This window comes from Haplochromis burtoni, unplaced genomic scaffold (assembly GCF_018398535.1).
Source record: "Haplochromis burtoni strain Fernald_Lab_line unplaced genomic scaffold, NCSU_Asbu1 Contig_140, whole genome shotgun sequence".
In the NCBI taxonomy this organism is placed as follows: domain Eukaryota; kingdom Metazoa; phylum Chordata; class Actinopteri; order Cichliformes; family Cichlidae; genus Haplochromis; species Haplochromis burtoni.
In genome coordinates this window covers 373,231-389,083 of record NW_024582501.1, presented here as the reverse complement: position 1 = coordinate 389,083, position 15,853 = coordinate 373,231, and the positions used below count along the sequence as shown (strand labels likewise).

Genomic DNA, 15,853 nt, shown 5'->3' with positions numbered 1-15,853 from the left:
TTATACTCATTATGGCTTACTCATTGCTGACCAGTGAAGCGTGCTCGTTCTACACCGACTGCCCTACAGTTTCATGATATTTGCATCTGAGATCAAGAGTTTGTTGTTGGATTAGAACAAAAACATTTAATTAGTTAAAGAAATTATACTCAAGGGAGACATTTTTAGTCTTGACCTCTGCGAGAGTAGCTTTGCATGATTAACAGTTCACAATAATCCATGTTTATGTTACAGTAGGCTTTGGTGTAGCACATCAGTTCATCCATTATTTCTTTTAAGCAAATATTTGTTTGATTGGCAGCCTCTTGCAATCAAAAGACTTGAACAGGTGGTGGGAGCTGTAGCTGCTGTGACCATATTAGGGTTATCCCCCCTTATTTACATCAAATGGAGCCAATTTTAGGAACGATTTGTTGTAATATGAGTGCTTGGAGCATTCTGAAGTCTGAGCTTTTGACTCACATAGATTACCTCAACATATCCTCACCTCTTTACTTGAATGTTTGGCCAAAAATCAGCATCCACCACTGTAACAGTGTACATCCACTTTGATATCACTTGCAATCACACTCAAACACACTGCCAGAGGGCCATTTCCACCAACTGCCAGACCCACTTCATGGATAACCTCAGGTATACTAATTTCTTAGATGATGCTTTCACCACATGTCTGAGATCGGTCTGAGATCTCTTGCACTCAAACATTACAGTTCATGATAAGAGAAGCATAACTGACTTACATCGACACCTGTACAGTACAGCCATGCTTCTAGGCTCACCTAAAAAAAAAATAAAAAAAACTTCAGCATGTGTTGTGTGCATTTGGTCACATATCCAAAGCATGTATTATTCAAAGGAGCGTATGCATGTGTGCGTGTTTTTGTGCATTCATGTGCAGTGACGCATGTCTGTGTGACTCAGACTAATCCTATTAGGGCTCTCTCCCTCTCTCTCTATATTTACCTCAACCCTCTCCCTGAGATTAACCCGGGTACTTTCTGCAAGTGCCTCTGCAGCTCGCTAAGCACTTTCCTACAGCACAGCTTGGAGTTCACCGGAACCAGGCTCAAAACTATTCACTCTCTCAGTTAATTCTGCACCCTGCCTGTTAAATCAGCCTTAAAAACAGGATACAAAAGAATCAGTATTATGCTTTGATGGCTTAATGGGTGATATCAGACTCGAGCCAGCAAATTAAGCTGCGAAGGGAAGATTGAAACAAGCCCATCCTACCTTTGCAATCCAATTTGTCTTCTTTTTCCATCCCTCCTTTACTCGCTCCCTTCTTGTCTTTAAGTAATAAGATTTCTAGTGTTTAGCTGGTGTTTTAGGGCACACTCACATACACACACATCCTCTGCCCCTCAATTACAGCACTGCCACACCTCCAGCTATCTGTAATCTCCCTTAGAGGACCACAGAGTGCAGGGTGAACAAATTACAGAGAAAGGGGTGAAGACACAGTGAAAGGTGCCACTAAAATAACAAGCTTCACAGGATTTAAAGGAAGAGGGGGAAAAGGCATATGAAATAATATAATGTCTTGAAAGACAGGAGAAAATCTGGATTCCCTCTGTTTTTTTTTTGTGAGAGCCGAGGAGTTTCAAGGTGAGGTAAATTACTTGTGTATATTTAGCTGCAACTGCACGTACAAAGATTGATGGCCTATTAAATTAGCTTCTAACAAGACACGGCAGTCTTGCTAGTGTATATCAGGAGCTATTGATCAGCTTCGAAAAGTGAAGCAGATTATTGTGAAATAACTTTTCCAAATGTAAGATTTAAGTTTTGACCTTTCTAAGCCTTACAGTAAATCCTCTTTTTTTTTCCAGGTAAGGTCCAGAGCTGCTCAATTTCAGATGTATTTCTCCTACATTAGCCTCGGACGTTTCAGTGCAGAATGGTAGTCTCAAATAGATCTGGCACAGCTCAAAGCCACAGAGCCAAATCTAATTTGTGAGGTTATCGCTGTCAATTCACAGCCAGCAGCAACTTCTGCAACAGAAATACAGGCTGGGCAAGACAGATAAAGCATATTTCTTAGCTTTTTGGCCTGAACTGTATTTCTATATCTGAAATTTATCTCTTATGGGTCTTTTTTTTGTTTGTTCTGAATCATAAGTTGGCTCTTGGAAAACACCATTTCATAAAACCTTTATTCATACTGACTAACTCGTTCTAGCTGGGCTGTTGTATTGTCAGTTTGTCAAATTACCGTGTTTCAATGGGACAACAGGAAGTTTCCTTTTTTAAATTTTTTTTATAAATCTTAAAATTTGCTCCTTTAAAAGGAACCAGCATTTATCAAACAATTACTCCCAATTTAGGGACCTGGCCTGCTGGTTCGTAATGGTGGCATCCTAATAACTGGCCAAACTGAAATAATTTTTGACAAAATAATTGGAACTGCTGCTTTCCTTCTGCTAAATCGTCATGATTAAGAACAAAATGTGGTATCGGTCCCTCTGGATCAATTTTTTATACACCAGTGTGGGGTAATCATTCATTATTTTCATGTAAATTACCATTTGCTATTCGGTCACAGTAGGATGCAATAGTGACTCAGCTCATGCTTTGTTTGAAATTCCCCCCCTCGAAAAAAAAAAATCAAAAAACTTTTTGTGTAAACAAAAGTAATTTGTTCAAGATAGATGTAACCACTGTCTACAGATTGTACCTCTAAAACACCAAAGCAGTGACATTTTGAAAAATGGTTCTAGCATTTTTTAAGCTTTAAAGGCCCTGAAGCAGATGTTCCTAATTATTCTTTGATGCTGATGGAATCCAACATGAGCACAAATAATCTGTCAAACTTGTTTTGACTGTTTTTTGTTTTGCGTGGGCAGTAGCAATGCTCTGGATTCACCTGTAAGTGCACCCAAAATGTCACAGACACTCCAAACTTGATTCTTGCTTATTTTGTCGTGCATATTTGTTGAAAGTCACAAGACACTAAAATATTTCAGATTTAACATCCTGAGACCTCAGCTCTTGTTTTGGATGGATTTTCAATTTCTCGTAGCTATTTGGGATCAGTTGGACCTGACAGGTCTAAAAACAAAACATTACCTATGAAAAGTGTGTCCTCAAGTGTGGACAATGGGTTCATTTTACTGCACAAAACAGTGACGTCTACAAAGTATAAAACACTTTATTGAGCAGAGTGAAGTACTGAAAACCTGAAATTCAATGCCCTGTGACTACACAGGGTCTCAGGGGTTTCACACTAATGTCAGCCTCAATCACAGTTTGCAAAATGAAACATTTATGGATGCAACAGATAGGGAAAAAAAAAGTCATTATTTCAGGACTGTGCTGTACAAGCCACCACACATGCATATTGTTGAACGTATGTACATAAAACTAATCTAACTAAACTTCATCTAACCCTCCTTGTTTCCACAGAGGGCCTTTATCCTTTTACATTCCTGTCTTTCATCATGGTTGACCTTTTCCTAAACCGAGTTCTCATCGAGAACAACTGGGACCAAGACGAACTCAACACTGAGCGTGAGATCATGGGGATTCTTGAAAATCGCATCGTCATGCTGCTCTTTGCATCTGCTGAATGTGAAAAGTGCCTGGAGTTTGTGCCTGTTCTGAACGACTTCTTTAAGAGACTGAAAGATCCAGCATACATCGAATACCCGAAACTGCTCGCACTTATCTACATCAGGTTCCCACATCTTTTTTTAATCTATATATCTGTCTTATACATATGCAGTTACATAAATATATCTATTTGATCAGTTTTGAGATTTCCAGATTTCTCTCTCTCTAGTTTGGACCAATCAGAAGAGAAACAGGAAAATTTCCTCAAAGAGCTGCACAAAAAGGTTCTGTTTCTGGCCTTTGAGGACCCGTACAGGAAGTGAGTGTTTAAATATATGTGCATATATTTAAGCTGTTTGTCAGTGCACCAAGTCTGGAGGACCACATCACTCTTTGTACAAAATTAGAGTATATTTTCATGCCAGTCTATTTCTGTTTTTCAGGGAACTGCAGACCATGTTTAAAGTGAAGGATGTACCAACAATAGTGGTCCTGCGTCCCGACGGCTCTGTCCTCTCTCCAAACGCTGTGCGGGACATCTGTCGTTTCGGCTGTGACTGTTTCCAAAACTGGCAGGAATCGGCCGAGCTTGTTGAAAGGAGCTTCATGCTCAACGAGGAGTTTGACAACCTTAACTTGCGCAGTGCCACTGACCCTGTGAGGAGGCTCAAGTACAAGACAGAGGACGACAAACGCAAAAAGAGATGGTGGAAGTTATGGGGGAAGGGAAAAGATGGAAATGAAGAGGAGAAAGATGGAGCATGGGATACCAAGAGAAATGAGGGAGATAACAATACCTGGAGGATAAGATGAGGAAAACATATATCATATAATATATTCTGTATGTTATCACTCAGACATTTAGGAGAAATATTTTTGTTTTAGAAAGAAATTTTTATCTGCTGTTCCAGAAAATTGATCAGAAATGTTATCAAGATTAACTGCTTTAATTCATAATCAGGAATTTATGATTATGAATTTATGTAGAGCTTGCATGCTCTCTCTGTGTTTGGGTGGTCTGGCTTTCTCCCACACTCCAAAGACATGAGTGGGTTTAGATTAATTTGTGAATCTAAATTCCCTGTGAGTGTGGATGGTTGCCTGTCTCTATGCGTTAGCTGTGCAATAAATTGCTGACCTGTCCAGGGTGTACCCTGTTATAGCTGGGACTGGCTACAGCCCCCTCATGACCCTGAATTTGGATACCAGTGAGAAGATGGATGGATGTATGAATAATAACCGGGAACTGTTTTTTCAACAACCATCAGTCTTTGTTTTTGAATTAAAGTTTATTTTACCAGTTTTTCTTGGTGTGCCATATATAGATAGATAGATAGATAGATAGATAGATAGATAGATAGATAGATAGATAGATAGATAGATAGATAGATAGATAGATAGATAGATAGATTTTTTCATACTGTGTCCACTAATCATTTTACAAACCAGCACAATCTGGCTCTGTGAGGTGTTTTTTCTCAAGCCAAAGACTCTGATGCAGTTGTTGTCTTGCACAGTTTTGCACTCTGGCTTCCAGCTTCTCTTTCTAATCAAGTTAGAACCAGCTTGGGATCTTCTTTGTAGGGTTAGGTTGGTGCATGCCATTGTAGGGAACAATACAGTTTTGTTTTGTTTTTTTGTTAATTTCCTGAGTGGAATAGCCTTCATTTCCTAGAACAAGAATAATCTGTTGCGCTTCTTTTTATTAACCATTTTGAGACTCACTTTAATGTTGCATAAGATGAAAACAAATTTCCTTTTCTTAAAAAACCCCAAAACAAGCAGAGAGCAGATGTAGGCTATAAAGCAGACTGTTTGAAACTAACATCTACTATTACTGCTCATCTGTTGTTGTGGATACCTACTGTATATGTTGATGGTGTTTTTTCTTTTCTTTATATTTTGTTGCTACTATTCAGTTGGTGATATTCACTACCACAAGAGATGCCACTGTTTTTATTCAGAAAACACAAACATGTACAAACCAATCCTGACTAAATGTGTGAGTATCGATCCCCAGGATTCCAGTCTAAAGCTCTACAAATCAATACCTTCTTATTGACTTAGGATCAAATTACTGTGTATAGCAAGAGAGGACTCACGTGTATACTGGCTACTCCAGCTGTGCAACTCTACAGACTTTCTTCCCTCTTCTTTACCCTTTCTACTGACAATATAATTCTTCTGGCAAAGTAATTCAAGACATATCAGCTCCATTTCCAGCAGCATCAGGCAGCTGTTTTCTGAGCTAATAATCAGTGGAATGTACGTGTGCTGCTCAGCACGATAAAGAAACAAGACGAGAAATTAGCTGGAGAAAAAAGTCCAGCTTTCTGCAGCTAACAGTCAAGATATAATATTTTCTCACTGGGGAGGGGAGACAAAAGTGAATGCTAAAAACAGGTAACAGGCTTAAATTAATCAGATACAGAGACTGATATCTGCTGGATATGTAAACAGGCAACTATTTTCAACCACACTGTTTTTTTGAATAATATTTGGGCAAAAAAAACCTAAAAATATACATGTAATTGCATTTTTTGGCTACATTTAGGTGCTGGCGCCTGCTTGTTTTGTAACTGAAATTAATGTCTTGTCAGTGTGTTATTTACTTTCATAACACTGTTATTTGTCTTTACTATTCTTTATTAACTACGTCTCCTCAGAGTTTGCACTTTGTTATTGCATAGTTAAATGTGAATTGTATGCTCTCCAAAATCATTAAATTCTCTATTCTTTTAATATAAACAGTGTCTGTATCACTGCTGTGCTTTCATGGCCATATTGTAGTGTTCCCAGTAGAGCAAATCAAACTATCACTACGCACATATTCCCTGCGGCTCTGCTATTCCATTAATTACTGAATATTAAAGGTCTCACAGTGGCTCACTTCATTAAGGTTCTTTTTCTTCTTTTAAGCATGTCTCTCATTCTGTAATTTCTTCGCTCTTTATTCAGACAGACTTGATTGTTCAGTCACTGCTTTCACATACACACACCATCAGTGCGAGCACTTCATGTTCCTTGTCCCTCTGTCACCTTGTCTTTCAATCCCTCCCTCCCAGACATATGAGGGGAGGTGGAGAGCAGGGACACAAAAGAAGAGGTAGTGAGCAGCTACTGCCACCAAGGTGAAGGCGAATGAGGGAATGCGATACGAACTGGCAGACTGGGAAGTGATTCTAGTGTGATAAAGGAAGAGGTGAAAAGAAATATAAGGCTAGATTTTGAAGGCTATTTTCTTTTTGGATTTGCTGCCTCAAGGAGAGATAATATTTGTTAGAGGTAAGCAACTGTGAGGATTATCCGATTTAACAGCAAGCGAGATTATATATGATTACTGTAATCGATTTGGGAGAGTAGAAACATACAGTGAAACACAAGGCAAAGCCATTAAAATCGCCCAGATAAATATTTCCAAATGTCAAGACTTTTTACTGCTATTGTGAAGCCTTTAATATTCTAATGTGTGTTATGCTACATGGTTTGAGCTATCATGATTAGCGGTGATGTGCCTACTCTTTCTTGATTAATCCAAAGCATATTAGTAGCTTTGCTTTTCCCTTTGTAGCACCCCTTCATCATGGTGGACTTATTCATTGACCGGGTCCTGTTAAAGAACAACAAGGACCAAGATGAGCTGGACACAGAGCGTGAGATCATCATGCGCCTGCAGAACCGAATCCTGATGCTCTTCTTTGCTTCTGCTACGTGTGAGACCTGCAGGCAGTTTGCGCCCACGCTCTCTGACTTCTACAAACAGTTGACAGATGAGTTCTACGTGGATCGTGCTGCTCAGCTGGTTCTCCTGTACATTAGGTAAAACACACAGAGGCACACATATAGGTGTTTATTAGAACTGTAGCATCTAACACTGGAATAGATTTTCTCCTCTGTTACTTTATTAAACTAACCTTGTCTCTAGCTCGAATGTAAAAATTAAACTGCATGCACGTATGTGCACTTGCGTAATGCATGTATGAATTTCCTTTAAGAAATAAGAACCGCAAGAAAAATGACATTGGGAGTAATTTTTACTGGAGCATATCCCTTTCACTCTCTAGTTTGGACCAGTCAGAGGAAGAGCAAGAAGGTTTCCTCAAAGAGCTCCCCAAAAGGTGCCTGTTCCTGGCCTATGAGGACCCCTACAGGAGGTGTGTGAGATTAGCCAGTTAGAAGTGTATATAACCTGCTAGTGGGTGATGGTAATGTAAATCCATTAGCTCTATGCTAGTGTGTGTGTGTGTTTCCGCAGGGAGCTGGAGGCTATGTTTAACGTGGAGGAGGTGCCCACAGTGTTGGTGCTGCGTCCCGACTGCTCCATCCTCATCCCTAACGCCGTGGATGAGATACTCCGCCTTGGAACAGACTGCTACCACAACTGGCAGGAGGCAGCAGAGCTCATTGACAGGAACTTCATGAACAAAGAGGACTTTGAGGAGAAGTCCATGCGCAGCTTCAGCGACCCTGTGAGAAGACTGAAGTATAAGGTGGAAGATGAAAAGAAGAAAAAGAAGAAGAAAAAGCGAAAGGGGTGGGGTGGAGGTGGAGATGAAGGTGTGGAGGCGGATGGAGGAGCGGGCGACAAGGAAGGAGGGGGATCACCATGGTGATGGAGAGCAAGAACGGGAGAAAAACACTGCTGATTTGCCTAAAACTTGCTGCTGTCCTTCACAGCAAAAAATATCGCAGATATTTCAGTAGAAATGTGAAGCTGACCTTATTGTGACTGGCTTTGCTTCAGTGGTACAAAGATCGTGGTCCACAACAGCTCCAGTGTACAGTATGTGGGCAGCAAACAACAAAAAGAAATATAACACTATCTGCAGGAACACTGACAGCTGCTTTGATTTGGCTGTATTTGATGTCTCTGAATGCTGCCAAGTATACAGTCGAGACAAGGTTTGGTCTGAGCCAAGTCTTGCCATTACGGCTTGTTTTATTACACACTGGAGATGATTATAACCATTTCTCCATTCTCAACAACACGGCTCTGTAATGCACTTTTTTTAAAATGATAATTTGTGCGTCCAATCAAAACACACCATGCATAATCTGAAATCAATGAATTATTCAGCGCCATTAAAATAATTTTGTTAGTGACTGTTTTGCTTTGAGTGTTTGTGAAGTCTAGCTGCACTTTACAGACTACACAAGCAGCAATCAGAGCTATTCAACAGGAGTCAAGTGAAATCATGGAGAAACTGGCTTTACTACACTATCATTGAGCTACTTTGACTGTAAATCATCTTCTCACATAATGAAGACCACATCCAGGCTTTGCACACTTCCTTGCGCATGCAGGCTAATCTGATGAAGCTTTCGAGTGATCAGGCAAGATCTTCCTTTGCAACAGTTCCTTCTCTTTGTGACATTTTCTTCCTTCCTCTATATCCTCTAAGTGACCCATGCCTTAACTACATGCTGCCAGTACTTCTAAAATACAAGTACAAAAAGCTAAGGCAGAATGACAGTAATCACAGTAATCACAGCAGCAGCACTGGGGTTGAAATGCATCTCAGAGACAGAGAAGGAAGCCAGAGTATCATCAGGTGTCATCAGGTTTGATTGCTATGGATTGATGTGCTTTAGAAAAGGCAGAGACATGATGATTTATAACAAAGCTCTAACATTACAGCCAGATTGACAAATAGGTCATATTTTCTAGCAGTGCTGCACAAATGTCTGTGCACTGTGCAGCACAGGGTAGCTAACAAACAGCTCATCTCCCCTTTCACCATGATGTGGTCACAGAACTGTAAATGCTAAACTTACATCGGAGCTGGTCGGACCTGTAAAAGGAGACAGATGCCTGAATAAACACAAGCCGCTGTGTGTTTCATATTCCGTTGCTTTTGCCTACACAGCAGCTTTGCTCACTCAGACAAACCTTGACAATATAGCCGAAGCCCCCCCAACCCCGCCACTCTCTCTGCACAAGTACACACGCGCACGCATAAACAAACGTGCACACACGCAGAAGCGCAGACGCGTTGCGCGCTCTCGATTGCAGAACGCGCAACAAGCGGACCAGCGGATGGAGAGAGAGAAGAAGAGAGACGGACGGATGCAAGGCGAGGCCAGGAACGGGAAACTGTATCTTTCCTGACCGTCCAGCTGTTGTCTTTTCCTTCCCCCCTTTAACCCCAGTATTATTTTATAACGCGATTCTTGCTTTTTTTCCCCCTATTTTTTTTAAAGCCTGACATTTCTCCATATCCGTCCTGATGTGCCGCTGCACCCCATCACGATTCTTCAAGGATATGCAAAGCGGCTGTTATCACGTCGACGTTATTTTCCATTAAATGCAAGGATGTACCTAATGAACGGCATCGGAGGCGTACGATCAACAATGACAAACGACAGCTGAGCTCGGCGAGCCGTAGAAATCGACGGAGGGGCTCAGAGCGGTCGAGGTTTGTGCGTTAATTTGCGCCTAATTATTGTTTTCGTGTGTGCCCGTTTATTTCCCTCCCTTCATCCATCGGGGCTATAAGGCCTATAGCCCGCATCATTTCTGGGCATGAAACCCGTGGGAATTATGATACCAACGTGACGCACAGTCACACAGCACAGCGGGAAGACATCGAGCCTCTACAGGACGGAGGGAGGGTGTGAGGTCCAGCAGAGCAAAACCCTGCCTCTCGCACTGATCACAGGCGGAGGACGCCCAGTTGTTGCTGGACAAATCACGCTAATGACTGTCGTATAGCCCACCAGGTCTCGCCCTCCACTAATTCCCCATTGAGTATTAAATTTTTTTTAATGCATCGGGCGCAGCGGAGCGGGAGAAAGGGAGGAGAGTACTGTGGGTGAGGGCGCGGAGAGACGGGATGCGGGAGACGCAGTGAGCGAGGAGGAGGAGGAGGACGAGGGAAACTGGAGGATTGACGGTAAGATATGGATATAGGCTATGAGGATGCACTCCGCCCCTCCTCTCTCTCTCTCTCTCTCTCTCTCTCTCTCTCTCTCTCGTTCACACGCACAATCGCACATATATGATCAATGCCCCAGAGGACAGCACAGGTGCCCCGCTTCTTTCATTGGTATTGCTTCTGCTTCTGCTGCTGCCAAGGGCCATTTGATCACTGAGTGGACATGGATCCCATGCGCTGCTGTGCTGGGGTTTTTAACGCTGGCTGCCATTAAAGCTTGGTCAGTAGTAGCCATGAGTGTTGTGAAATATTCATAGGCACGTGATTACCCGTCTTTGGAGATCAGAGAGGGGAAAAAGTGTTGTGATAGGGTGTCCCAGACTGGAACGCCAGAGGGATCTGTCATGGGTGGTGTGATTTGTGTTCATTAACACACACCTTTGGTTGCAGCGTCATGTGTGCTGCAGTGAGCAGTGATGTAAAACACACGCACACACACACACATACACACAAAAGGGGTTTTAATGCGGGTTTGGTTTGCTGATTCACCACAGATGGGAACATGAGGAGAAAAGAGAAAGAGATGAAGAGAGGTAGCAGAGCGAGTGAGTGAGAGTCCACTATCAATATTTCAGAGAGGGAAAGAGAGGACTGGGTCAGTGGAGGAGGCCAGGCGGAGAGACTGGAGTGACTGTGAGAAAGAGAGACGGAGCGATAGAGAGATGCAGAGGACAAAGGAGGTGAATGAAAGGGGAGAAAGGCTAAGGGAATAGATGGAGGAAGAGCTCAGTGGGTGACAGGACTCCTGCTCTACTGTCAGACTCAATCCCTGATTCATTTGTAGCCAAGGGTGTGCAAAGACATCGTTTGTGTCCTATTAATTATAGATACAAAAACATTGAAAAAGAGCTCATTAATATAGAGAACTATCTGTGAACCCAGATTTTAGAGCGGTGACTCCTTTCTGTTTGTGTGTGTGTGTGTGTGTGTGTGCGTCCGCACTGTGTGTTGGATGAGAAAGAGAAAACAAAGGTAATGAGGTTTGTTTCCATGTAGGGATCATTTACATCAACTACTGTGGAGTAAAAAGAAAGGACACAGTGATTTGCTTAAACCACTCAGACACACACATACATGCGCACACACAAGTTGGATGGGTTTTCTGTCATTTGACTTGTAAAATGCACCATATTTGTCTCTTTCTGTTCGGACCACCTCGAACAGGTTCCTCTCACGTCTCCTTGAATCAGTCAGACACACTGAGTCAGTCTCCCCGTTTGTGCTGTGAGCATTTTATGCAAGCCTGTGCAGAGCTGTGGGCGGATATATCAGTGTAATATCAATATCATGATATGAGAACAGACATCTGTTTGGATTTTTATATGACAAAGATAAGGGGCAGACACTTTGGCGTGTAAAAATCATTTAAATTTACCAATGTCAAAAGAGCAGCTAATTAATATTCTGTTACAGTTCCAAGTCAGACTGTGGAACAAATAATGAGACGTATTTAACTATGCTAATTTTTTCCAGGGGTTATGTTTAAACACGAAAAAGAAATCGTACATAATCTGTAAAGCTGACATGCAGATATGTGCGTATGCTTTTGCTTAGTCAAGTGATTTTAATGTACACGGTCTGACAAAATCTCTGCGAGGAGACAAATTTTTGCCATATCACTGTACCTAATATTGCTATTTTGCTAAAATATTTTATTAATAAACCCTTTTTCCCTCCCTTCTGTCCAGACTGCTCTGTTCTCTCGTACTTCAGTTGATGATCTAGTGGCGTAAAGGCCTTTTCCAAGCCATGTGACATTTTAAAATCCAAACCGCAATCCTGTATTTTACTCTGCGAGTTTGTTCTGATGACATTTTCCAGCAGCTCACATTATCGGAGCAGGTTATGCTGACATACAACTGGGAGCAATGCCACATTTTCTTAAGTTTAAAGGATCACTTGCATACTTAAACACACTTTAAATTATGAACACATATACGTATGTTACTCACATATGTGAGTGTGTGTGTGTTTGCTGTACAGCTGTATCGATACATAATGCGATATAATTTCAGATAGATTTGACAAGGTTTGAAAAGCTGTTTATAGATCAAATATGACAGACGGGAATATTTTTTTTTATTTTCAGTTAATGCAGCAAGTTAAAACCCCTAAAATAAGAAACTTAAAGATATGAAATGTGATGGCAAAAATCCAAATCTGTGCTAAAAAGTCACTGCACATTTTCTTGTTATGTGTCAGGGAAATACCTCCTAAATTGAGAAAGAAGACTTTGAAGAAAGTATAAAATGTTCATTAGATGTTGAGAAGATCTAAATGAACACAGATGTCACTTTCAATTCTTTCGAGCAGGCGAACATTATTCTGAGCCAGTTGTGTCTGGCTGGAACTCCCTGCTTTCCTAGAAACTATTGGCCATGAAACATTAACAGATCATCTAATATTAGGCCTCTGCAAACTGTCAAGAGATCTGATGTGCCAAGACTTTGCAACATCAGCACAACTGTTTTCCAAACAAATATTAACATGTGCTGAACATGAGCCTGTAGGTCTTCTGAAAACACAACATTTTCACAGGGTTAAAACAAAGGAAAGCATCAGAAAGATAAAACCTGAAATAATTATTTAGATATTTTTTTGAAAAAAAAAAGTTATTTTTCTGATGATCGACTTATCATTGCGGTTCAAGCCGATATCTAAATTGTTATTACAAAAATCACATGCTGCTATAAACTATGTTCGTCGGTACTTTAAGTTGTCAGCGTTGACGGAACCCTGACTGAAGCTGAAGCAAACAACAGCCGGTGAACTATACACAAAATATGAGGGGAATGAACGTGGCTCCAGGGGTTCACGGGGCAGGAAGGGAAAACACTCTACACACGCTCGTAGGTCCACACTCCGTTCGCTCGTGCGCCCACTCGCTCCAATCTTCAACACGCTCCAACACGCGCCACTGCGCTCATCCAAACACTCGCGCTCTGAAATCCAAAGAGGTTCAAGGGACGGGTCCAGGCATCTACATACACAAGACGAGAGATAACCACCGCAAGGGAGTCACTATGAAGACACGAGATATTAGTCAGCCGGGGCTACACCAACATGTGTCGCAAAACGGTCCAGCGACGAGAAACACTGAGCCGCCATCTTAACTAGCAGTCAGGAAAGCAGGATGATGGGCCGCAGGTGTGTGATTGCTCCCAGGTGCGTGGGCCAAAGGGGGGGGGAGCCCGCAATGAGCTCCGCCCAGGCAGAGCGAACACAGGAGAGAGAGAGAGAGAGAGAGAGAGAGCAAAAACAAAAACAAAAAACACATGTGGCCTTACTGGGTTGACTGGGCAGACACATGGACCGTGACAAAAGTAAAAGTGCCTGTAAAAACGAACACGGACTCCTCAAAGCAGCCAAAATCTGCCATCCACCCGTATTTAATGCACAGAATTGTACACTGTCAATGCAATTTTATACATAGTTTAAAAAAAAAACATGATCCACTCATACAGCTGTCATGAAAGCTTGCAACTCATTGGCATAAGAATCTTTCCACCTCCACCGTGCAACCCACTTGACATGAATGCTGCACAGGTACACCTTGTTGGTCTGAGATTGGTTTCCGCCCACCTCTTACTGGCGTGGACAGTGGATTTGTTTGTTTTTTTACAGGGAGGCTATATATAAACTTCGACTAATTTTAAAATCAACCAATCAGGCAATTCCTTTGGATTTTGTCATATTAAGAAGTTTTTATTTTTATTTTACGTCCACTTATGGAAAGCAGATACAGTTGTAATGCCTTTTTTTAAAAAAATAAAAGTATTATTTGAAGACAGACTTAAGTAAATTATGTGCTTTAAGAAAGATTCAGATTGGGCAATAATCTTAAATGTGACAGTAACAGATTTCAGCTATTATGCTTCGCACTGATCAGGTAAAAACAAAAGAATGATTAATGAGCAAACCCGTACAATTCTGGAGAGTTTCTGATACGGAGAAAATGCTTAAAGAGCACAAATGCATGGTGTGCTTTTAGCTCAGGGAGTGTGTGCTGAAGGCAGGATTACAGTTGTGATAAATATGTGAGGAAACCTATCAATGTTTAATCAGTCTTCCTGCAGTCTTTAGCAAAGACTCAATTCTTTAAGTGAGAGAAAACCCAATTACTTTTTGTGCAAAAACTTTCTTTTGTAAGAGATCCCGGCCTGCACCTCTTAAAAAATGTGGCACAGAACGAGACACCAGGGAGTCTTTTTGGCCTTCTGTGGGATTAATTAATACCTGCTAGTATTCCAGATATATATAAAGTAGGGGTTAAAATCATAAAAATAACAAATACGACAGAAAATAAAAGAAAAATTTGGCTTGATATGCTAGTTACTACCATATTTTGTGTGTACCCTCATACATGTAGGGGAATGCGACACCTCTAGTCCCAGGAGTCAGACATCGACCAGACAAACATACAGGCTCTAAAACCCCATAAGTGGCTTTGACTGCAGCATGTAGGCCTCAGCCCTCTGGGAAATGTAGAGGTCAATGGTCCGAAACTGGCAGTTGCACAAGGCACTGTAGTGTGTTTTGATTCTTAAATATTATCCATAGCGACAAGAAAATTCTCCCACTCTTGTTATTAAAAAGTCTTTCAGCCAATAAACCTTTCAGGGTTTCTGTTGGAAGACTAATCTATGTCTCTCCTCCACACCTCTTAATTAGTCTCTCCTCTCCATCACACACATACAAACACACATTCATTCATCCATTAAGAGCATAGTGCTACAAGGCTGCTTTGTCACTTTGTGCTTCATAGTGATCTACCCTCAGGCACTGATTGCTCTGTGACCAAAGAGAGGGAGGTTAGTCTCTCTTTCTATCTCGCCCTCTGTTGATTGTATGGCCTCTGCACGTGAGTGTACGTAACTTGATTTTTACATTATTTCTACAACAGGCTACTCACCTTCTTAAGGATCTGTGTGATGCAGAATTGTGTGATTACCGTCTAAACTACAAGAATTTAGATGTCACGCCTAAATTCTTGTAACAGCTATCATTGTAAAGCTACACTGCTGTGTAGCTGTGTGTAAAATGATGAACTGAGAATACTTTTATTTCATGAAATCGTCCAGCAAAACATGCAAACGAATTTTCTCTGTGTATATTCTTTGTAAATGGTTGGGTGTATTCACAGCATGCACGTTAATGTGTGCGCCTGTGTAATTTTTTTCACTCTAAGCATTATGTTCATACACTCACTTAGAGATAGCTGCCACTTCAAGTAGGCCGGCCGCTTCCCCGGGGCAGGATTTTGGTTGTAGGCAGTAAGCATGGTGGTGCAAACAGGGGGAACCGGGTGTGTGGCTTTGTCAAGGGCCATCAGTGTCCTTGCTCTACTTACTCTGCATCTATGTGTG

At 41.4% G+C, this 15,853-nt stretch overlaps 3 protein-coding genes across 9 annotated transcripts in view; all 3 read left to right on the top strand.

Moving 5' to 3' along the window:
• Positions 1-686: 686 nt before the first annotated feature.
• LOC102310568 (nucleoredoxin-like protein 1) lies at positions 687-6,382 on the top strand. The gene is made up of 4 exons (XM_005931340.2): positions 687-1,608; positions 3,406-3,676; positions 3,782-3,871; positions 3,996-6,382. Exons 2-4 carry the CDS (start codon positions 3,441-3,443, stop codon positions 4,363-4,365), a joined length of 696 nt encoding a protein of 231 aa, XP_005931402.1. The 5' UTR covers positions 687-1,608; positions 3,406-3,440; the 3' UTR covers positions 4,366-6,382.
• A 285-nt stretch (positions 6,383-6,667) lies between these two features.
• LOC102313175 (nucleoredoxin like 1) lies at positions 6,668-8,655 on the top strand. Of its 3 annotated transcripts, none has more exons than XM_005931350.2 (4): positions 6,668-6,754; positions 7,124-7,371; positions 7,617-7,706; positions 7,787-8,655. In XM_005931350.2, exons 2-4 carry the CDS (start codon positions 7,136-7,138, stop codon positions 8,163-8,165), a joined length of 705 nt encoding a protein of 234 aa, XP_005931412.1. In that variant the 5' UTR covers positions 6,668-6,754; positions 7,124-7,135; the 3' UTR covers positions 8,166-8,655. The 3 variants fall into 3 exon arrangements, with proteins under 3 accessions (XP_005931412.1, XP_005931411.1, XP_005931413.1); XM_005931349.3 differs by having other exon boundaries at positions 6,669-6,837; XM_005931351.3 differs by having other exon boundaries at positions 6,672-6,837; positions 7,808-8,655.
• Positions 8,656-8,745: 90 nt separating this feature from the next.
• LOC102312010 (adhesion G protein-coupled receptor L1) overlaps positions 8,746-15,853 on the top strand; it is a 28,484-nt gene continuing 21,376 nt past the window's right edge. For all 5 annotated transcript variants that reach the window (XM_005931348.3, XM_005931346.3, XM_005931345.3 and 2 more), the window contains exon 1: positions 8,746-10,445. The gene's annotated coding sequence lies outside the window, so the exon portion shown is untranslated. The remainder of the gene's footprint in view (positions 10,446-15,853) is intronic.

Coding starts and splice junctions, on each gene's coding strand:
- LOC102310568 (XM_005931340.2), top strand. CDS start 3,441: ATGGTTGACCTTTTCCTAAACCGAGTTCTCATCGAGAACAACTGGGAC. Junction 3,677..3,781: donor CTCGCACTTATCTACATCAG/GTTCCCACATCT, acceptor CTCTCTCTCTAG/TTTGGACCAATCAGAAGAGA. Junction 3,872..3,995: donor TTTGAGGACCCGTACAGGAA/GTGAGTGTTTAA, acceptor TCTGTTTTTCAG/GGAACTGCAGACCATGTTTA.
- LOC102313175 (XM_005931350.2), top strand. CDS start 7,136: ATGGTGGACTTATTCATTGACCGGGTCCTGTTAAAGAACAACAAGGAC. Junction 7,372..7,616: donor CTGGTTCTCCTGTACATTAG/GTAAAACACACA, acceptor TTCACTCTCTAG/TTTGGACCAGTCAGAGGAAG. Junction 7,707..7,786: donor TATGAGGACCCCTACAGGAG/GTGTGTGAGATT, acceptor GCTCTATGCTAG/TGTGTGTGTGTGTTTCCGCA.